The sequence below is a fragment of the Protopterus annectens genome, chromosome 2.part2 (assembly GCF_019279795.1).
Source record: "Protopterus annectens isolate FY-2018-M chromosome 2.part2, PAN1.0, whole genome shotgun sequence".
NCBI classification, from domain to species: Eukaryota; Metazoa; Chordata; order Ceratodontiformes; family Protopteridae; genus Protopterus; species Protopterus annectens.
In genome coordinates, this window is record NC_056730.1 from 354020060 (window position 1) to 354043824 (window position 23765).

The 23765-nt window shown below is 41.4% G+C and overlaps 1 protein-coding gene across 1 annotated transcript in view; it reads right to left on the reverse strand.

Moving 5' to 3' along the window:
- The window catches only part of ITGA2 (integrin subunit alpha 2), a 2089078-nt gene that overhangs the window by 232870 nt on the left and 1832443 nt on the right, over positions 1-23765 (reverse strand). The window contains exon 24 of the mRNA XM_044064418.1: positions 20397-20499. Within this exon, the coding sequence (XP_043920353.1) occupies positions 20397-20499 (103 nt within the window). The remainder of the gene's footprint in view (positions 1-20396; positions 20500-23765) is intronic.

Genomic DNA, 23765 nt, shown 5'->3' on the forward strand with positions numbered 1-23765 from the left:
GGAACTCTCCAAGCTGTCAGCTTTAAGGTTTGCAGATTCTGATGAACAGTCTTGTAATTGTGTTGAGTCAGGAGCTGAGGCCATTGAGGCAAGGGCCACGGTTTGGTGTGAGTTATGCTCAGTAGCAGTGGATACCAGTGTTGCCTTGGCCAGTCTGGAGCTATCAAGATTCCTCTTGGTTGTTCTGCCTTGATCTTCAGTAACACCTTGGTGAGTAAATGTAGGGGAGGGAATGCATAAATTGTTAGGGCATTCCAGCTGAAGGAAAGAGCATCCATTTTCCAAGCTAGAGGATGGTGTATCCTTGTGCAAAACTTTTCCAGATGATGATTGAGATGAGATGCAAAGAGGTCTGTGTCTGGTCTTCCCCATGCAGTTGTTATTTGTGAGAAAATGCATGGGTGTAGCATCCATTCGTGTGGCTCCAAGAAATTTCTGCTCAACCTGTCTGCCAGAACATTGTCCTTGCCCGGAACAAACTGGGATTGCAAGTAGATGTTCAGTTTCAGGGACTTTTCCCAAAGAGTCATTGTTAGTCTGCAGAGGGGATAGGAGTGAGTGCCCCCTTGTTTGTTTATGTACCACATGACAGTGGTGTTGTCTGTCCTTATTAGCAGATGACCTTGCTGAAGAGATTTTCCAAAGGCTTCTATTGCATGTATCACTGCCAACATCTCTTTTTGATTTATGTGCTGATGCATTTCCATGGGAGTCCATTGCCCTTGAATGCATCTGCCGTCCATGTGCCCCATCCATGGTCTGAGGCGTCTGTTGTAATAGTTTGACTTGTTGGAGCTTTGTTGAAAGGCATGCCTTCGTTTAAGTGACTTGCTTGAGCCCACCATAAAAATTCCCTTTGCAGGCATGGTATGAGCGGAATTATGTGTTCTAGGTTGTGGCTGTGTTGAGACCACAAGCTTTTGAGGTACCATTGTAGTTTTCTCATGTGTAGTCTTGCCAGAGGGATTAGAAGAATGCAAGATGCCATGAACCCCAGGGCCTGCAGGGTTTTCCTTGCGGTCAGGTGGGTTAGTCTTGCTAGGCTTTTGAAGTAGTCTGTTAAATGCTCTTGTTTTTCCTCTGTGAGGAAGGCCATTTGTAGCTGGGTGTTCAGCTTTGCTCCTAGAAAAATAATCTCTTGGGATGGCAGTAGTCTTGATTTTTGAATGTTGACTGTGTATCCCAAAGCCTGTAGCAATTGAATGACATAATCCAATTGTTTTATCAAGGTTTGTTCGCTGTCTGCTTGTATGAGGCAGTCGTCCAGGTAAGGGTATATTTGAATCCCCTGGAGTCTGCAATGTGCCACTACTGATGCCAGGCATTTCGTGAATACTCTGGGCGCAGTAGATAAGCCAAACGGCAATGCTGAGAATTGATAGTGCTCTGTTCCTGCAAGAAATCTGAGGTATCTTCTGTAACTGTGTCTGATAGGGACATGCAGGTATGCCTCCTTGAGGTCCAGAGTAACCAGCCAAGACCCCTTGCCCAACATGGGAAGAAGTTGCTGTAACGTCAACATCTTGAATTTTGGCACCATGAGAAAAGTATTTAGAGCGGACAAGTCCAAAATAGGCCTCCATTGCTTTTCTTTTCTTGGAACAAGGAACAGTCTTGAGTAAAATCCCTGGCCTTGTTCCTGAGGAGGAACCTTCTCTATTGCTTTTATTTGTAACAGCTTTGAGACTTCTCTGAGTGCCTCTGCCCTTTGATTTTGTGACAGGTTTGGCATGCCTTGTCCTGTTGGTAAAGTATGGAAGTGGAACCTGTAACCTCTGTCTATTATGTCCAGAATCCAATTGTCCTGTGTTATAATGTGCCAGTTCTTTGAGAATAGAGATAATTTTCTGCCTAGAGGTGCTTCTCCTTGAGCCTTGGTAGGCGGAGTGAAAGGTAAGTCATTGTGATTGCCCCTGTGGCGCAGGTGAACTACCTGTGCCACTTCTCTGATTTTGAGGTTGCCATTGGCGGCCCCTGTAGGAGCCTCGGTATTGCCCTCTACCTCGTGCATGCCTGTTCTTTCCCCTTTGAAACTTGTCTGAGTCTGGAAAGGACCAATTCTTTGAAGGCCAATTCCTGCTGAATCTGGGAGGCTGAACCTGGAGGAAATCCTTTACTGTCTGTACTGATTTGCCTTCTCCTCAATAGATTTCAACACATCCTGATCATTAGCACCAAAAAGCTTCTGTGTATCCAGAGGTGCGTCCAGGAGCTTTACTTTAACATGATCCGGCAGTGGCTGCTCTTTCAACCAAGCATGTCTACGGATAACAGCCCCTGTCATAGCTGCCCTACATGAAGCCTCCAATGCATCATAACCACACTGAAGAAAATAGTTGCTAACCTGCTGAGTGTTATGAACTAAATCCTGCAATGCCTGTCTATCTATAGGCTCAGGAGAGGCTAGCTTTTTCTGCAAATTATCCAGTAAATAATCCTGGTACTGAAACATATGAAAAAGGCAGTTAAGTGACCTCATGGCAAGGGTGGTGGAGGTATAAACTTTTTTACCCCATCTCTCCAGGGACCTTGCTTCCCTGTCAGCTGGCAGTGGGTTTTTGGCTGAGGAGGTAGCCACCCCTTTGGGGCCCTGTGAAATAGTTTCTAGGTCCACAGAGTGGGCCTTAAAGAGATGCTTGTGAGTGTCAGGTACCTGCAATATCTGTATGGCTTGAAAGGGGCAGGAGGGAGAGAATCAGGGGAAGCACTGGAGTCTGAGAATACATCATCCAGGACATCCAAAACAGGAGGGATAGCCAAAGGTCTGTGCTGGGGTAACTTGAGGAAGGTACGAAGCCTTTTCCTAGAATCAGAAAATTCCTGGCCCTGCCACTTAAAATGTTCCCTCATGGAGTGGAGGACTTCACCGAAAGAGAAATCCTCCAGAGGAGAGGCAGAGGGAATTGATTCCTCAGCATCAGAGTCCTCATAGGCCTGGAAGGATTCTTCTTGGATATCTGAATGTTCTGAATCCCCAGAGGCTTCATCTGAAGACAGGTTGTCTGCCTGCTCAGTTCTAGGCCTTTTTTCTGAAGGCGGCTGAGAACCTCTGTCTGGGTGGGGCTGAGACCCCCTGATAAGAGAGATTAGATCAGCAGCAAGAGACATGATCTGTTTATCAGACAAAGGGGCCTGAGAGGAAGGTTTAGGATGGGCCTTGGCCTGGCTGGCGGCCTTAGCACGTGCAAAGGCCTTGATGGACATGGAAACAGAAGACCTAGCTGCCCCATGTGCAGGGGTAACCTTGTCCACAGGAATGGTGTCGGGTAGATCGAGAACTTCGGTTTCTGGAGGGAAATCAACAACCGGCACCAGAGTAGTCTCCGAGACCGAAGAACGTGTTAACGCGGTGTCGTCGGCCTGGAGCAGTTGAATAATCGCTTCCGTAGGGGCCGGAGCACTCGCGGAGGGCTTAGGCGTAGTATCGGTGGAAGACGCGGGCCGAGGGTGTCGGTCCCGGTCCTTGCGTTTCTTGGAAGTTTGTGCTGTCGGTCGTCCCGACGGCATGATGTAAGCGAAGAATTCGCCAAAAAAGTCTTCAGCAAATTCTTCCCGGCGCCTGAGAGTGCGCTTATTAAAGCAAGCACAGGCAGCACAGGCCGAGATGTCGTGGTCTGGGCCCAGGCAAGGGAGGCAGTAAGAATGGAAGTCCTTATGAGGTATTTGTTTACCACAAGACAAACAATTATTAACTTTCTCAATTTGTTCTGACATCGGCTGAGGCAAGAAAAAATGCTCCCCAACGGGGTACTTAGCTTTTAGATGACTTCGGTAACTGAAAACACAGGAGCTGACCGACCGGCACTTGCGAACTGCTTCTGCTTCGGGCACCGCACGGCAAGAAAGACTGAAGAAGATGGCGTTGGTGGATGCCTTTATACCCCAGCCGCTCTGACGTCGGGGCGGAGGTGACATCAGCCGACGCCCGACACAGACTTTGGAATCCGGCTTACCGAAGGGCTGCCTGAGGCAGGACAACCCATATGTCAGGACTGCAGTTGCATTCTTGAAGGACATCTTGGGCAATATTCCAACTCCCCCACCTGATTCACCAAATGGATTGCCAGAATATCTTGGAAGAAGTTTTAAGATCATTCTTCATGGCTTCTTCATACTTTCCCTCACTTGGGGCCTTGCTTTTATGACCACCACAACTGATATCTTCCTGGCTTGTCAGTAAGTATGATTGCATAGAATAATAATATATAACATATAACCTGATAGCCTCCAAAACCACTGAAATTCACCAGTGGAATTGAATCTGAGGGTTACTACTGTTATAAGCACTGACCACCTTTTGGCCAAAGATCCTTGCCACTGCCTCAACTTTTAACATCTAGAAAAGTTTCCATTCAGGCTTCATGTCTCTGACCTCTTCATGTATAAAAGAAAAGTTATCCTGGAGGAGGCATCTGAACTAATCCCAAACAAAACATTGACCAGGCACTCCCACAACACCTTCACTTACACACTTGGACTTCCTGGGTGGGTCTAACCACCTTTTTAGACATTTGACACACCTGACCACTAGTGATAGTTTGATCACTCAGCAGCTCCCTTAACCTGAATGTTCAGAACCAGACCTCTCAACCAATCGGGGACAAATTTCAAGAAAATCAGGGACAAGTTAAGAAAAAATCAGGGACACTTTTAAAATATTAGTGCTATTAACTTGAAACATTGACAGAATCAAAGCGTATGAATTAATACACATTTTCTGAAGTAAAAGAAGTCTATAACTCTTAATTATTGTCATTATTCATTAAGTGTAATTCACCACCTTTCCTCCAAATGTCACTAGTTTTAGGAGGGATTAAGAGGGACAGAGCTAAAATTTGAGTTAAAATCAGGGACAGTTGAGAGGTATGTTCATAACACATGGCCTCAGGTCTGATGACATGACTACAATGTAATTCATTACATGTGGCCTCAGGTCTCATGACATGACTACAGTGTCACTCAATGATATTAGGCTCAAGATGCACTGCTACCAAGAAGTACACTTATGAAAATCCTTGTGTCCTTGTATTTGAACATGGTGTTTGTTGTGGACAGTCATTAACTGGCACAGAAGTCAAACAAAATTCATTGCTTGGGCTTATGTCAGGCATACAGTTTTGTCCCAGTTACTGCACAAGAGTTTTCCTTTCTGAAACTTGCAGTCACATAGAGGTGACTCTCTTGTTTACTGACAAAAACTACAACTGAGCTGCATTAGGGGCTTATGAGTATCTCCACTGCTGCCCAGGGCATCTTCTGAGGATCGACTCCAGAGCACAAGACAGGCCAACCCTACTTAAGATGTTTGGTTTCAGAACCAGTGCTTTAGGTAGAAGCAAGACCAGTAAAGCCTAACTGGTATTCTTCAACCTCCTACTCAAGTTCCAGCTAAGGTGTTTAGAGGTATGGCTCATCTCCTTATCCAGCAGTGACATGACAAGGTGACATTCCAAGAAATAGTATCCACTGCAAGTACCCAGTCTTTAGTCCACCCACTCCTGACTGACATTTGGCTGACACTGTACCTGACCCACATCCTTTACCTTGTGAATGGTGATCCCAGGTGGTAGCTCCATGCAGCATTTTGGGGCCAAATCCAGCTGGACTACATGTTACTTGGCCACCAGCCACTTGCCAGTGAATACCACCATTTGCCTGGTTCTAAGGATGGTCTTGGCACACCTTGTTCTGGGCAAGATTTTAAGATTCCCTAAAGGAACCATAATGGGGTCATTCTGGATGTCTTTCTTTGTGTTGTCCCTCCTCTAAGACCAGTTTTTCAAAAAAGTCTATACTTTGAAATTGCTATGATCATGAATTTGACAACTGACACCACTAAAAAAGGAGGACTACTAATGATAAGGTCAGAAATCGAGGAAGCCAAGCTACAAGTCAAGATCATGTTGTAAAACAGTGGGATAGAGAGAGAAACAAAGGGAATGGATTGGTGGAATACCCGTTACAAGGTAGGAACACTGAAACAATATGTAAAGTGGTGCCTTCCAAATATATAAAGAAAAAAAAAACAATGGTATGCATGACTGATCATAACACGTAAAGACTATGCCCAAGTGTCACTGTCAAAGTCAAATTAAACTTTGTCATTCAGAACTACACACGTGTAGCCTAAAGAAAATGTCATGCATAAGCTCAATTCTTGAGATTACAAAGGAAAGTGAAACAACACATACAAGAAGAGGAATAAACATAACTAGCAAATACAATACTACTCCCAATACATGCAAGAAGGAGCAGAGACATTTGCCAACACTCATACGTGAAAAGAATACCCTCCCCTGAGTTAAATTAACTACCCTATTTAAAGTAATACAAAACCCACTACAGATTGAACAATGCCTAAGTTATTTATCTAATATTGCTCTTGAGTGAGTTAAATAATACTGACTATGGATATAATAAACAAATATTGCATTTACTTGGAATATATGTAAGTATATATTGCACAAATAAATAAAAATTGACTAATTATGTGTCCAGACCCCTGGGACTAGTGTCCAAATTCAGAAGTCTAATCACTGTAGAGTAGAAACTGTTTCTGAACCTTGTAGTCCTGCAGCGGATGCTGTGATATCTCCTGCCTGATGCCAGATGCTTAAACAGTCCATGCACAAGATGCGTGTTGTCCTGTATTATTTTGGTGGCCTTTCAGATGTTTCTTGCAGAATAAAGATGTTTTAGCAATGGAAGACTGGAACATGTTACCTTCTCTACAACCCTCACTACTTTTTGTAGTGCCTTCCTTTCTGCAACTGTGCAGCTTCCAAACCAGACTGTGAAGTTGCAGGTGAGGATGCTCTCTATTGCACCTGTATAGAAGGTGGAGAAAATATGACGAGGAAGCTTAGCTTTTTCAGCCTTCTTAAAAAGAAGAGGCATTGGTGACCTTTCTTGACCAGTTGGCTGGTGTTTCCCAACCATGAGATCCTCTGATGTGTGTACTCCCAGAGTCCCAGGAATTTCATGCTCTTAACCCTCTCCATACTCTCATCATTGATCCTGGGCACTGGTTGGTTTGTTCTCCTTTTCCTGATTTTGATGATATTCTTGTTGGTCTTGCTTACATTCAGGTTAAGGTTGTTCCCCTCACACTAACTGTTCAGAGATACCACCTCCTCTCTGTACACCTTTTCATCCTTATTTATGATGAAGTCCACAACTGTGGTGTCATCAGGAAATGTGATGATATGGTTAGACTTGTGCTTAGCATAGAAGTCATGGGTCAGGATGGTGAATAACAGTGGGCTGAGAACACATCCTTGTGGAACCCAGGTGTTAATAGTGACGCACTTTGATGTATTCTTACCTGAACACACCCTCTGTGGTCTCTCAATCAGGAAATCCAGGATCCAGTTACAGAGATGTTTAATAATTCCTAAATCTGATAAAATAAAAGAACACACTCAAAGAAACAAACTGGAACTGCAAAACTATTTATTGAGCGCTTTTGTCAATTTTTGTACTTGACTTCTTCAGAATAACCATACTCATACTGTTGTTTCTTTATAAAGCCAGGCAAAATCATGTGACAGTCAATTAAAACCCATTCATAAAATTACATTCTTAAAAGTCACAGTAAATTCACAATGAATATTCAGTCTTTTTCACAGTCTAGTACTAAAGCCCTCATTAAAAACATATGCCCCTTATTCACACAAATTATACACTACTGTTTAATATATGCGATAAAATCCCACTACATTAAGCAACCTAAAAATGAAAACATAGCAATCTATCTGCACAATAAATACAACTTACTTTAACTAGTTGCACTCTATTTACAAATTATAGTTGTTATTATTTTTAAATAATAATAACAGTGGTCAAGCCACCTAGGAAACACTTTAGAAATGAAACTCTGCCTTCAGTTTTAAATAACTGGTGAGGGACACAACATCATTTTGTCCTAGTAGGCAATTGGCATTTCCACATAAGATCTTTATATTCTAAAAACAATTCAGTAGGACCACCTCTACTATTGTATTCAATTTGTTCTATAGCCATAAATCTAAATTTATGGTGAGGAAATTTATTGACATGTTTTGCTAATGCATTGTTAAGATTGCCTTTATTCATGTTATAACCATGATGGTAAATACTGTTTCATCCCTAGAGGAATAAAATTGGGGAAAAACTCATAGTAGTGTACAACAAGGACCTAAGTTTTAAGAATAGTATAGTTAGGTTGAATCACAAAAGCAACTGTGGTAGTAAAAAGATTGTGTATGTTGCAAAATGTTAGCAATGTGAAGGTTATTATACGGGTAAAACAAAAAATGCCTTTAGGCAACGTATTTACCATCATGTTTATGACGTGAATAAAGGCAATCTTAACAACGGTAGATGTGTAGTGCTACTGATATAGCATCAACCGTGGATCGGTCAGCTCTGCATGCAAACTGCAGAGGGTCAAAATCAGGAGGTAGGCATAATGAAGGATGCTTCTTGATCAGCTGCTGACTGCAGCCTTCCTATTCTACTTTGCAAGGAATTGCCGCAAGTACCATCTTTTCTACCTTGTTAGGGCTCTGAATTCATGACTATAACCAAGAGCAATGTAATCATGTATGGCTGTCTTTGTTGAATACATCATATTCTAGCATGCTCCAACCAGCTACTTCTGACAGCTTACATACAGACTGGATCCAAACTGTAAAGGTTTCTAAGGCAAAAGTCAATCCCAGGGACTATGTTGCCAGTTTTGTTCTCAGCAGATAATACCAAATGCAATACAGCTGAATGTATGCAACAACATATGCCTCCTGCTTAAAAAAGTGACAACAAAGTAGTTTCCATTTAAAAGATATAATACTGTTTTAATGGTATGCCTTTGACATTACAAGTTAAAAATCTGTGTACATAATAACATATCCTTTCCCATGATGCCAGTCTTCACATCAGACTTATTCAGTGTTTATGCCAGTTTTTGACCTCTAGAATCAGTACTAAACATAACTTGCATATTGTTGAAAATAAAAAAAATGTTACTTTTTTTACCTAATTCTTACAGAATACTTTTCAGATTTCAATCCTAGGGATGTCAATATTCTACAATCCACTCCAGCTTCAACTTTTTCCATGTACTGGATCACAACAGAACTATCTGTTGTAGTCAACAAAAGGTAAATATAACACTCCTTATGTCATTGTCTTTTTTCAGAATTTTTCTAAAAGCCTTCTTTCAGTCAGATTGTTGTATATGTGATGCCAGTCTCACAGACCAACACATATCTCTTACCCAGCTGCTGGTGTAGCCTGATGACCTGAGGCCTGAAAAGCACATGCTTATTTATCAAGACAACTTTTCTTTCTTCACTCCTCTCCTACCTCCAGAAGTACCCTTATTTCCTGTGATATCACTCATTTCTTTTTCCAACCAATAGCCCTTTCCTATGACTGTCATACTATAACCAACCAAAACAAGTATTGTGACACCCGTGCCCTGGCCCAGCAATCAAGGAGCCTCAATCCTCACCACTGACACCAGAGAAGGTGACTCCTAGAAGAGGAAAGGATAACTAATACACACAGTAAAGTACAATTTCCCTTAAGTGCACACAGAGATCACAGTCATTCTGGGGCTGGTTGCTCCCTTGCTCAGCAGGTCCCCAATAAGTCTCCCCACAGGCACAGCTATAGGTTCCAGATCTCAACCTAACTGGCAAACTAACCTCCAGTACCCTCTCTGTCCAACCAGTGTTACATGTCCCTGCACAAGTAGCTGAAACACCACAAGACCCTGATGGGAAAAGGCTGACACAGATTCCCCAGCTGTGTCCCTTTACCCCTACTATATAGTAGTAATTACTGCCACCACCAGCTTAATATAATTATCAGCTACTAAAAGGACTTAAAAGGGTGTCCAATTATTACTGTGCAATATTATAATCAAGTGGTAGTATGACTAGACAGCCATGGCTTAATTTGGAGTGACTTAGACAGTAAAATATATAAATATGTAATGTACCTTAGAGGTTAAATTATCTCTACATAAACCAGCCACATGTAAAAGTTTTAAAATATTTAATAATAAATAATTAAAACACAAGACAATACTACTACACCACAGAGATATCTAAGAGTTCAGAGATCACACAGAAACTTAAAATAATACAGTAGGACAGGTCTGATGTCAAAGAAAAACACTTAATCTAACTTTCTAATCTTTAGCAAATCTTAAGAGAAAACACAGTGCTATAATCCTATTTACATACAAAAAGCATAAGCAGTGCTGGGTTAGATGTCCCAAATCAAAATGCTTACAGTCTCTCACTGAACAATAGTTTTTAAATACTAACCAACAGCTCTCTAAGGCCCTCCCAAATTACATTATTTTGACACTTAGTCTGGAGTTCCCAGGCTACAAACTGCATTATTTAGCAAGCTAACACCTGCTCAGGAGACTACAACAATAAAAGGCATTTACATATACACTCTAACAGAAACCAAAGCAATAAAGCACCTTCCACAAGTAAATCATGGCCCTTAACTTCAACCTTAAAACAATTGGACTGAAACCTTCATCCAGACTCACTGGAGTCAACTTGTAAACAACAAAGAGAGTCATAAGATCTTTTCACCTTCAAAAGACACATTTGAAATGCTTGGCTTGGTTTTCCTTGCAGCAGATGGCAATGTTGCAACAATCTTGAAGTTCACATTTTACAGGATTTTCTTTCATTTAAAAACACAAGCCTGTATTTTACATTTATTTATACAATTGATAGAATTATGTATCAAATTCTGTTTGACTAGGCTGGCAGCCTTCGCCCATCTTCCTCCAATCTTCACCCCCCCCCCCCGCCGGGGAACTCAAGCAAGTTTTTCAAGTGCCCCTTGAGAAACATTGCTTGAGAGTTTCAGGTCTATCTGGATGTACCTCACCCCATTCCCTGTCTTGAGAGCCCATCTACATTGGCATTGCTACTCCCACTGTGGTGCTGCGCTGACATATGTTTGCAACCCCAGGCTCCATCTTAGCAACTTGGCATTTTGCTGACTGGCTCTGTTTAACCATGTTAGAGGGTTGTGATCTGTCATTACAATGAATTTTCTTCCATACAGATAAGGCTGAAGTTTTTGTAGTGCCCACAGTATGGCTAGACATTCCTTTTCTACCACTGCATAGCATTCCTCCCTGGATTGGAGCGTATGACTGAGATAAACCACTGGGTGCTCTTTTCCCTCTGAAGAAATCTGGCTAAGTACAGCCCCCACCCCATAGTTTGAAGCATCCACCTGCAAAACAAATCCTTTGCTATAGTCTGGACTGGCTAACACAGGGGGGGCCTTCCAAAGCTTCCTTAAGCTTTTGAAATGCCTGCTCACATGCTGAGGTCCACACTACCTTATTTGGCCTGTTCTTCTCTGTCAGATCTGTGAGGAGAGCAGCTATGGTACTATAATTGGGAACAAACGTTCTGTAGTAACCTGCTGTTCCTAAGAATTCCCTCACCTGCTTTTTGGTAACAGGTGCAGGCCATGCCTGAATGGCTTCCACTTTGGCAGGTTCTGGCCTTATCTTACCACTCCCCACTCTATGTCTTAGGTAGGAGACCTCTGCCATACCCACCAGACATTTGCTTGGCTTAATGGTCAACCCTGCCCTCTGTAGTCTGCCCAGCACCTCCCTGACATGCTGAAGGTGCTCTTGCCAGGAATGGCTGTAGATAGCAATATCATCCATGTAAGCAAGGGCAAATCCTCCTGCTCCTGCTAAGATATGATCTACCAGCCCCTGGAAAGTTGCTGGGGCATTCTTCACCCCAAAGGGCATCTTTGTGAACTCATACAAGCCAATATAGTCACAAAGGCTGACATATCTCTAGCACTGGGAGTCAAAGGAACCTGCCAATACCCTTGGTAAGATCAATGGTTGTAAGATACTTAGCCCCACCCAGCTGCTCTAGGGCCTCATCTGTCCTAGGCATGGGGTAAGCATCTGCCTCTGTGTGACTATTTAATTTCCTGTAATCCACACAGAACCTGGTGCTGCCATCCTTCTTTGGCACCAGTACCACTGGGGAGGCCCAGGGACTGTTGGACTCCTGAATCACCCCTAGTTTCAACATCTCCTGTACCTCTTCCCTCAGAGTCTGTTTGAATGTCTCAGGCACCCTATAAGGGGCCTGCCTGATAGGCCTTTGGGGTCCTGTATCTACCTGGTGCTACACCAGGTGTGTTCTCCCTGGTTTCCCGGTGAACATACCTCCAAACTCCTGCAACACTGCTCAGATTTCTCGAGCCTGGGTAGGAGATAGCTGCTGGGACATTGCTACCACTTCCAGCGAGGTGTCAGCCCAAGCCTCACTGAGGAGATCAGTCACAAGATCTCTCTCAGACCCCTCCTGCAATCCACTGCAAATACTCAGCACAAGGGCCTCCATATCATGGTAAGGTTTCATCATGTTAACATGGTACAGTCTGTGCCCCTGCCATCTGCCTAGCACTTCCACCATGCAGTTAACATCACTTAACCTTTCTTACCACCTTGTAGGGTCCCTCCCAAGCTGCTTGCAGCTTGTTGTGTCTGACAGGAATGAGAACCATTACCTGCTGCCCCACAGCATATTCTCTAGCTCAAGCATTCCTGTCATACCACACCTTTTTCTGTTGCTGGGCTTCTGCCAGGTTCTCCTGGGCCAAGCCCATGAGTTCCCTGAGCCTTGTCCTGAGGTTTAGGATGTATGCCACAACAGACTCCTTGTGAGACTCACACTCACCTTCCCACTCATCTCAAATTAAATCTAGAGGTCCCCTCACCCTATGCCCATACAGCAACTCAAAGGGTGAAAAACCTGTGAATTCCTGGGGAACCTCTCTGTAAGCAAACAGATGGGGCAAATATTTGTCCCACTTCCTCTTAAACTGATCTGAAAATGCCCATAGCATGGACTTGATTGTAGAGTTTAATCTCTCAACAAGACCATTAGTCTGGGGATGGTAGGGGAATCATGTGCTTCACCCTACAGGACTTCCACAGACAAGCCAGCAGGTTTGACATAAAAGTGACACCTCTGTCAGACAGTATTTCCTTTGGGAAACCTACCCTGCTGAAAATTTCTAGCAAAGCATTTGCCACCTTCTCGGCCTTAATGGAGGACAAAGCCACTGCCTCAGGGTATCATGTAGCATAATCTACAATCACTAGGATATACTTTTCCCCTGTGGAGCTTGAGGTACTCAGAGGACCCACAATATCCATAGCTACCCTCTGAAATGACTCCTCAATCACAGGCAAAGGCATCAAAGGAGCTTTCACCTTGTCCCCTGCCTTGCCTACCTTTTGGCACTGCTCACAGGTCCTGCAGTACCCTGTTACATCTCTGGAAATTCCAGGCCAATAGAAGTTTTGCATAATATGCCTCTTTGTATGTTTTATGCCCAAAGGGAATATCATGGGTTACGGCTAGAAACACAAGACGGTAAGCTCTAGGCACTACCAACTGCTGTACTCTCTCACCTTCTAGCCCTCCCTCAGAGGTCCACTCTCTGTACAGTACCCTTTGTTCCAGTATACAGATTCCCCCTTCCCTTGAGAATCAGGTGCCTCCCTAGCTACCTGCCTCAGGCCTTGCAATGTAGGGTCTGAGAGCTGAGCCTGTCTCAAGTCTCTCCTTGTAACCCTTCCCAGCTCCCCTTCCACAGGAGGTCTGTGGTGCCTCACTGTCAGCCTGGGTACTACTACACACCTCTTCCTTTGCAGTTACCCTGTCCAAGGGAACATCAATACCCACAAGCAGCTGTGGCTCACATTCAGTCTCACTCTACAGCGTAGCTCATTCCCTGAAGTAACCACCTCAGCAGTCCTGGCTGCAAGTATGCAGTCTGTCTGGGTCTCCCCCAGGCTACCAGACCCACATGCTTGTCTCCTAGCTTCACTGCATATAACTGCATAAGTACATAGTACTGCCTCATCCAAATCCTTCCCTCTCTGGACATCTGCAGGATGTTAGTTCTACACCCTTGTTGTCTCAAGACAACCCATTGTTGGCATTTTGTCTTTCCCACTTACTGGCTCTTTCACTTTTTGTTCTCCAACTTGCCTCCGTGAACACATGTATGCCACATGGCCCCACTGGTTGCATTTAAAACATTTAACCCTAGCTCCTGGACGTACATCTGGAATAGTGGCTTCCCCTGCTACTAGTGGATTCTGTTGGGGCAGTCTGTGCTGCTCACCATGGGTTCCTTTAGTCCCATGAGCAGTACTGAGGGTCCTTTTCCTGTGCAGGGCTGCCCTGCTTGCTAGGTATAGGTCTCCCGTCTTCCCTAACTCCTCTGAAGTAGCACACTGTCTATCAGCTAACCAGATCCTCATGTCCTCAGGCAAAGTGCTAAGGGCTTGTTCACTTACCAAAAGTTCTGCCAGCCATTCAAAAGTGGTAACCTGACATCCACTCACCCAGCTATGAAAATAAGTGCTCAGTTCAGCAACATATTCACATACCTTTTCATCTGCCTTGCGTCTATGCTCACAAAACCATTTCCTATACATTTCAGGTGTTAGCTTAAAACATTCCAACAAGTGTCTTTTTACAGCAGTATAATCAAAACAGTTAGTGTCATGCATTTTGCTAGAGATGTTACAGCTTTACCATGGAGTAAGGGGGTCAGGAACCATACCCAGAGCCCTTGGTCAACTTCATACTGTTTACATACCCACTCAAACATATGAATGAAATTATCAAAATTATCCCCCTCTTTAAACTGTGGAAGAAATGTACTGACCTTTTATGCTTCTGGGGTCCAGTTACTCCCTTCTCCATTACCTCCATGACTCTGGTAAAGAGTCAGCATTTCCCTCTCATTCCTCCTCTGCCGTTCATTTTCCTCAGCTTGTAGACTCTTCATTTTCTCAGCTGCTTCTAGTTCCATATGCCTGGCCTCCAACTCAAGTCTGTTTAGCTCCAGCTGGATTTTTAAGTCTATTGCAGAAAGGTTGAGCTGTCCATTCTCCAAGGATATTGTATCTCCACTGTCAGTCTGATTGTCCTCCATGCTGCTGTTTCCTGATGCAGCTGTAACCAAGGCTGCAATCAGGTCTGCCTTAGTCAAGTTTCCATGCATTAGTCCCCTAGCCTGGCACATCTCCACCAGCTGGCTCCTTGTCAGCTTTCCATACTCCTCTGCTGACATGCTGCCTGCTCACCCTGACTAACACTAAGCTAACAAAAGAAATAATTGTGATCTGAACTCTGAGTATACACTGCGTGGCTGTTTTAGAGTACAAAACACTTTTAGTGATCACTGTACATAAGCTACAGGAATTCGCTCTACCCACACCACTACAAGCCAATTAGTGTTTGCCAACTAATCAATATGTGATGTGGATCCCAACACAGCAAACCAATATGTGATAGGATATCCCAACCACTGCCACCAATATGTGATAAGATATCCCAACCACTGCCACCAATATGTGACGACTGTGCCCTGGCCAAGCAGTAAAGGAGCCTCAACCCTCACCACCAACACCAGGGAGGTTGTCTCCTAGAAGAGGAAAGGATAACTAATACACACAGTAAAGTACAATTTCCCTTAAGTGCACAAAGCGATCACAGTCACTCTGGGGCTGGTTGCTCCCTTGCTCACCAGGTCCCCAATAAGACTCCCCACTGGCACAGCTATAGGATCCAGATCTCAACCTAGCTGGCAAGCTAACCTCCAGTACCCTCTCTGTCCAACCAGTGCTTTGTGTCCCTGCCCAGGTAGCTGACACACCACACAGACCCTCCTGGGAAAAGGCTGACAGAGATTCTCCAGATGTGCCCCTTCACCCCTACTATACAGTAGTAATTACTGCCACCACCAGCTTAATATAATTATCAGCTACTAATAGGCCCTTAAAAGGGTGTCCAATTATTACTGTGCAATATTATAATCCAATGGTAGTATGACTAGACAGTCAATGCTTAATTTGGAGTGACTTAGACAGTAAAATCTGTAAATATGTAATGTATTTTAGAGGTTAAATTATCTCTACAAAAACCAGCCATAGGTAAAGGTTTTAAAATATTTAATAATAATAATTAAAACACAAGACAATACTACTACACCACAGAGATATCTAAGAGTTCAGAGATCACACAAAAACATGAAATAATACAGTAGGACAGGTCTGATGTCAAAGAAAAACACTTAATCTAACTTTCTAATCTTTAGCTAATCTTAAGAGAAAACACAGTGCTATAATCCTGTTTACATACATAAAGCATAAGCAGTGCTGGGTTAGATGTCCAAGATCAAAATATTTCCTAGTCTCTCACTCAATAGTTTTTAAACACTAACCAACAGCTCTCTAAGGCCCTCCCAAATTACATTATGTTGACACTTAGTCTGGAGTTCCCAGGCCACAAACTGCATTATTTAGCAAGCTAACATCTGCTCAGGAGACTACAACAATAAAAGGCATTCACATACACACTCTAGCAGAAACCAGAGCAATAAAGCACCTTCCACATGTAAATTCTGGCCCTTAACTTCAACCTTAAAACAATGGGCCTGAAACCTTCATCCAGACTCACTGGAGCCAACTTGTAAACATCAAAGAGTCATAAGATCTTTTCACCTTCAAAATACACATTTGAAATGATTGGCTTGGTTTTCTTTGCAGCAAATGGCAATGTTGCAACAATCTTGAAGTTCACATTTTACAGGGTTTTCTTTCATTTAAAAACACAAGCCTGTAGTTTATATTTATTTATACAATTGATAGAATTATGTATCAAATTCTATTTAGCTAGGCTGGCAGCCTTCACCCATCTTCCTCCAATCTTCACAAGTATACACAGCATATAATTCTGCAGCCATTTGCTTATCTTACCTGTCACATAGTGAACAAACTCATGTAGGCTCAAATCTGAATTTTAGTCCACAGTAAAAATAGATATGTACTGCCGAAAACGCAGTATACATGGGTTAACAAACTGAAAATTAAACTATGGGAACTCAAAAAAACAGTGTTGTCAGATATTTCCAGATAATCTGTATGAATTTAATGCAATTCCTGCCAAATTTCTGTGAAATACCTAATCTACAATAAACTGTAAAGAATGCTGAGTTACAGTTACACTCTGATATTCTGAGCATAAGGTCTTTTGCATTGTAAAAAACAATAAAATTACCTCTATTGGAAGGCTCCCCTGCACTAGTGTCACGGTGTAATTATTTATTCTTTTAAATTCTATATTACAGTAATCTGCCCACATGCTGAGACAGACACTGACTTGTACTCAGACTTGTCATCAGTGCAATGACAGATTAATGGGGCACTTATTAAAGGATCGAAGAAAGGCTGTCCTCATCTGAAGTCCCCATAGTATATTTACTTACAAGGTCACTGTTTGAAAATCTGTTTCTGAATCCCTTTTTCTGCTTAGTCATTTTCTTTTGGTCAGCACACAGTCAAGTAATGAGAACATTTACTTTTTTTTAGGATCTCACACTTTATTTTGAGTGGCCACTTTGAAATACTACAGTCTGGCAACAAAGAGATCTTCAGATGGGATAGAGTCTTCTTGATACAGCTAAATATGACAAGCTCTGGAACAACAACAGTAATGTGTTTACAGAAATTGTCTGCCAAATTTATTTTTAAGAGCATCAGTACTATATATTGTATAAACAAACTCTTTATTTTAATCTTTCAAAAAACCTCCAGGTTGAGACTTGTATTTCAAGTTTTATTTTCTGTTTACAGCATACCTCTCCAAATCTTAGCCCAGGAAATCTGGACAAAACCAAAAATAATGGAGGGACGATGACCTCAAATCAGGAAGAGATTCTAAAATACCTCTCAACCTTTTAGCACAAGAATTCTGGGCAAAGCCAAAAAATAACATCAGGACAAAGACCCAAAATCAGGAAGAGATTCTAAACATACCTTCCAAACGTTTAGCACAAGAATTCAGGGCAAAGCCAAAAAATAATATCAGGACAAAGAACCAAAATCAGGGACAGAGTTTAAATATCGCTCCTATAAATGTAGCAAGTTGCTACAATAACATTGAATTAGCATACATTTTTGAAGGACATGAAATCTGAAACTCAAATGTCTGTCATTATTTAATGACTTAAATCCTCAATGATTTGCCAGAATACCACAAATTGTATGAGGGAAAAAAAAAAAATGTAAGGCAAAAAATCCGGAAAGGTTGTGAAAGTCTGGACAGTTGAGTGTGCAGTAAAACTCAAATAACTCTGAACATAACCCAGAGTTGTTTTGTCTGCAAGACACACACACACACACAGACACAAGATACAATGGAATAATATCTTTTTTTTTTTTTTTTTTTTACTATGTTATGCAAAATCCAAGTTACAAAATTTAAACCACAAACAATGGGGAACCAAACTAAAGAATTAGGATTTGCAATGTCCTGTGTGTGTTGTGACATCGCATACAGCACAGATTCTTCCCCAGTAAATGTACATCCTGCAGATCTTACTATGCTTATTATTCCAGGTGTGTTAAATAATACAAAACTGAAATATTTTTTATTTATAATAATAAGTAGTCACTATGATTCTGCTAGCAAAACAGCGCAATGGAAATTAAGTTTCAGGTGAGATGTTCACAGCAGAACAAATACAGTGTTTAACTGAGCAAATGAAACATATCATAAATTCCTGGAATAAGTAAAGGATGTCCCTTCCTCCTGAAGCTGCTAAAATGTGTGCTTATCTGCTGAAATGTTAGAAAATGATGCTTCTATCATTTATTTGAAAGTGTTTAGTCTGTATCAGTAAGGAAGCTGGGTAAGGGGATTATGCTGTGTATATATATATATATATATATATATATATATATATATATATATATATATATATATATATACATATATATATATATATATATATATATATATATATATATATATATATATATATATATATATATATATATATATATATATATATACAATAAAAAACAGTAATGTGGCCACATATTCTATGCTACTGCTAAGCAGTGACAGTTTATTGGGAATTTAGAGCCCGCCATCTGCCATACATTGAAGCATCGGTTACAGAATATCTTTTAGCTTTTCTTTATTGTATTGTTCTCACTGTATTTTGACTCCAGTTAGAGAAACATGAGAGCAGCCCGACAATTAAATACAGTTTAGAAGAATAGCTCTCAGAGGTGTGCCATATAAGTATCTTTCTTTTTTTTTAAGTACTTCTCCTATGACATAGCAGTTCCAGAGTACAGCTGCTGTTTTCCACACAGTGCCCTGCTGCATGACTAGGAATAGAGAGAGGAAAGGAGTCTTTTTTTTTTTAAGTTCAGTGACATGCAGATTTTTTGTGCAATCTTAACTACTAAAGCGCTCCTTGTGTTAGACTGACACAGCAAGGTGGCAAGTAAGTACAGCAGTATTACTTTTACTGGAACAATACTTTAGCACTTTCAGAGTATGTTTTGCTGAAAAATATTGTGGATGGTTTTCAGCATTACTTATTTGTGCAGTTACAACAAAGGGATTTTTAGGTATTCTTTCTTTTTTTTCAGACTCTTAGGTTCACACAGAGATTTACTGTTAATGGATGTATCAGTGACAGGGATATATTTCAGTCTGAGTGTTAAATCCATATTATAAAATATGCTATACTCAGGTCCATATAAACCTCTGCACAATCCAGCTACAGAAACTGTTACCACTTAATCATCACATGGATATTTAGTGTGCTAACTGGCAAAAAAAAAGATGTGTACTTTCCATAGATGAACAATTAGGCATTTTCTACACACAGGTTTAATACTGCTCTTAAATAGGCCCAGAAAATTTCCACAGTGCTGTCACTCAGCTTTGGTTGGAGAAAGAGCTGAGGGAGGCTCACAGTAGGCTAACCAGACTACTTAGCTGCAGGAAGATTTAAAGCTCCTTACTTCCTTCTCTTTTTTTGTACTATTTGCAGAACTAGGAACAAAAATATAGCAACAAAACTAGAAAACATGATTAAATCCTATCATAGTAGAAAAATATTTTATTTTTTGCACTATTGATACTACAGAATTGCTGTTATACTTTTACTACAATCCATTATAATAGTAAAACAATCACATGGTATTTAGCAATAAGGTTTCAAAATCAACATTTCACACAAAATACAGAGATTCTAGTGTGAAACAGTCAACACTGTGATTTCATTTCAAAGTAATTTTACATTATAGAGATAAAACCAAGAAGTAAGCACAAATTTCAAAGCCTGGTCCACACCAGCTCTACAGCCATTTTCTTCTTTAGCCGGTGTTCCAGTGAGATATTTTCTTTAGTATAGTACATAAAATTGTAACATAACAAATTTAATGCCAATGAAGCGCAAACAATACAAAAGTAAGATTACATGTAAAGAAAATTTAAAATTCTACAGACCATTAAAGTGAAGTTGAACTCGGGGCCAATGTCATCAAGCTTCTCCACGGTATATTTAATTTTTTTGTCACGGCTGACTTCATAGAAATGCTGACTTGTCTCTCTAGAGAAATAAGAATTACCTTAATCTAGTGTACATACAGATACAAAACTGCACAGTTGATCAAAAGGAATTACAGAAGTTAAACAATGTTGTGATTACACATGGAAATAGCAATTACGGATGACAAAACAAGATTATAGGCCGAAATTACAGTTACAAACAAGGATTCATAAAACAAATTGGCTGAGTCATTATGTATGGATCAACAAATGTTTGCACAATGAATGTACAAGTGATGTTTTGTTTCCAGGTAAACATTTACATTGTCCACTGTCAACAAGCAACAGAAGTATTCATGTAACTAAAAGGTGTATAGGTCACATCTGGGAATTCCAGCTTTGTCAGGCTGCAAAAAAGGTATTTGTGTTTTTGGTGTTGTGTGGGGTATGTTAAGCAATGGAAAAATAAGGGTGGGGACATGTAACTTACTGTGTGTGTGTGTGTGTGTGTGTGTGTGTGTGTGTGTGTGTGTGTGTGTGTGTGTGAGCACATGTGCACATGTGCTGTGGCAGGAATTGTGATTCAAAGCATCTTTACAGTAGTGGTACTGGAAGATTATTTAAATTGTAGGGAGGTGGCTTAAGTCAGTTGTGTCTATCACAGTTACTCAAGCATAACAGTTCAAGGAGGAAGCTGCTTGTGTGTTGCTGATTGCTTCACATATGAGTGACCTCTTACAGCTTGAAGTGTAGTATGTTTTAACTACTCTGTTCTTGGAAAAAGAGTGAGAAAGGTTTTTCATTGTTTGCCTGCGATTATCCTTTATCTAAGGTGTAGCAACCTCAGAGTGAGAATAATTAGCCAAGATGGTGTAGGGGGCTTGGGTGAAAGCACGTTTTTTCCAAATAAAAAATGCTGCTTTACTTTTTTATTCTATTTTGTATAATTTTCTTGTAATTTGTCGAGCTTGAGTGTGTGTTTGTGTGTGCATGCGCGCACACGTGTGTGTGTGTGTGTGTGTGTGTGTGTGTGTGTGTGTGTATTACAACTGTTTGTGCACACGAGTGCAGAAATTCAAGCTATTTTTGCCAGATAGTTGTGATACTAGCTCAGATGTCTTGTGCAGTCATACTGAATCCTAGCAGGATAATTTGGACAGGGAAGTGGTTGCTAATGATTGCAGGGATGATTTGTTTAGGTATGAGAGAGGTTTGCTGGAGAAGAAGGCACAGATAAAGCATAACATTTTAGTAAAATGGGTTCAAGGTTTTGGAATGCACTACCCCGTACAGAGAATGTATTGTGACTAGTACAGAAATGAATAGTGGCTGTCTACTTTATGCTTTGTTGACAATAGTCTGTATCTGTCTCAGTTGAATATTTTCATGTTATGATGCTTCAGGCTCTGTAATGACAGTTCCTGTCAATATGAAGTAGTTATTTATTTATTTAATTAATTTATTTATTGCATTTGTTAACCGGGAAAGTCCACTGGGCCTGAAATGAGCCTATTATCAGTGGAGGCCCGGGGAGAAAAGCTCCACAAGGATACATACAAAGAGAATAAAATCACATAGATAGAAAACAAAATCATACAGTACAGTTACATTACATGAGAGTGGTAAATAGAAGCAACGGTGTAAGAAAAAAAATACAATCATTGACATATCAAAATTATATAGTACAATTACATTGCAAGAATTTGTGTAATAGAAGCAACGGTGCCAGAAAAAAAAAATACAGTCATTGACATATAGAAATAATGACAGGCATATATTTCAGAGAGATGTTAGTGAAAGATATTTACAGTGGTGCATTGGGTATATTGAAGTACACAAGAAAGTAATATATCTATAGGTGTGTAGCTGTGAGGATATTAAGTACAGAGTGAATATAGAAAGGGATACAAGTGTGGAGAGTGGAATAGGACTGGTGAAAGTGAGAGGGAAGCATTAAGTAGGCAGGAAGGAGGAAATGAAGTGATACAGGTATAGCACAGGGAGGAGAAGTCAGGTGTTGTGGTTGTGGGAAATGAAGTGATACAGGTATAGCACAGGGAGGAGAAGTCAGGTGTTGTGGTTGTGGGAAATGAAGTGATACAGGTATAGCACAGGGAGGAGAAGTCAGGTGTTGTGGTTGTGTATTTGGGAACAGGGTTGGTCCAGATGACATACCTGTGGAAGCATGGAGGTGTTTAGGAGAAATGGCAGTGGAATTTTTAACCAGATTGTTTAATGAAATTGTGGAAAGTGAGAAGATGCCTGAGGAGTGGAGAAAAAGTGTTTTGGTACCGAATTTTAGGAATAAGGATGATGTGCAGAGCTGTAGTAACTACAGAGGGATAAAACTGATCAGTCACAGCATGAAATTATGGGAAAGAGTGGTGGAAGCTAGGTTAAGAAGGGACGTGATGATTAGTGATCAGCAGTATGGTTTCATGCCAGGAAAGAGCACTACAGATGCGATGTTTGTTCTGAGAGTATAGATGGAGAAGTACATAGAAGGTCAGAAGGAGTTGCATTGTGTCTTTGTGGACTTAGAGAAAGCATATGACAGGGTGCCTAGAGAGGAGTTGTGGTATTGTATGAGGAAGTCAGGAGTGTCAGAGAAGTATGTAAGAGTGGTACAGGATATGTACGAGGGTAGTGTGACAGCAGTGAGGTCTGCGATGGGAGTGACAGATGTGTTTAGGGTGGAGGTGGGATTACATCAAGGATCAGCTCTGAGCCCTTTCTTATTTGCACTGGTGATGGACAGGTTGACAGACGAGATCAGACAGGAGTCCCATGGACCATGATGTTTGCAGATGATGTGATATGTAGTGAAAGTAGGGAACAGATTGAGGAGACCCTGGAGAGGTGGAGATATGCTCTAGAGAGGAGAGGAATGAAGGTCAGCTGGACTAAGATGGAATATATGTGTGTGAATGAAAGGGAGGATAGAGGAATGGTGAGGATGCAGGGAGTAGAGCTGGCGAAGGAGGATGAGTTTAAATACTTGGGATCAACAGTTCAGAGTAATGGCGAGTGTGGAAGAGAGGTGAAGAAGAGAGTACAGGCAGGGTGGAGAAGAGTGTCAGGTGTGATTTGTGACAGACGAGTACCAGTAAGAGTGAAAGGGAAGGTCTACAAAAGGGTAGTGAGACCAGCTATGTTATATGGGTTGGAGACAGTGGCATTGACAAAAAGGCAGGAGTTTGAGCTGGATGTGGCTGAGCTGAAGATGGTAAGATTTGCACTGGGTGTGACAAGGGTAGACAGGAATAGGAATAAGTATATTAGAGGGTCAGCCCAGGCTGGACAGTTTGGAGAGAAAGCCAGAGAGGT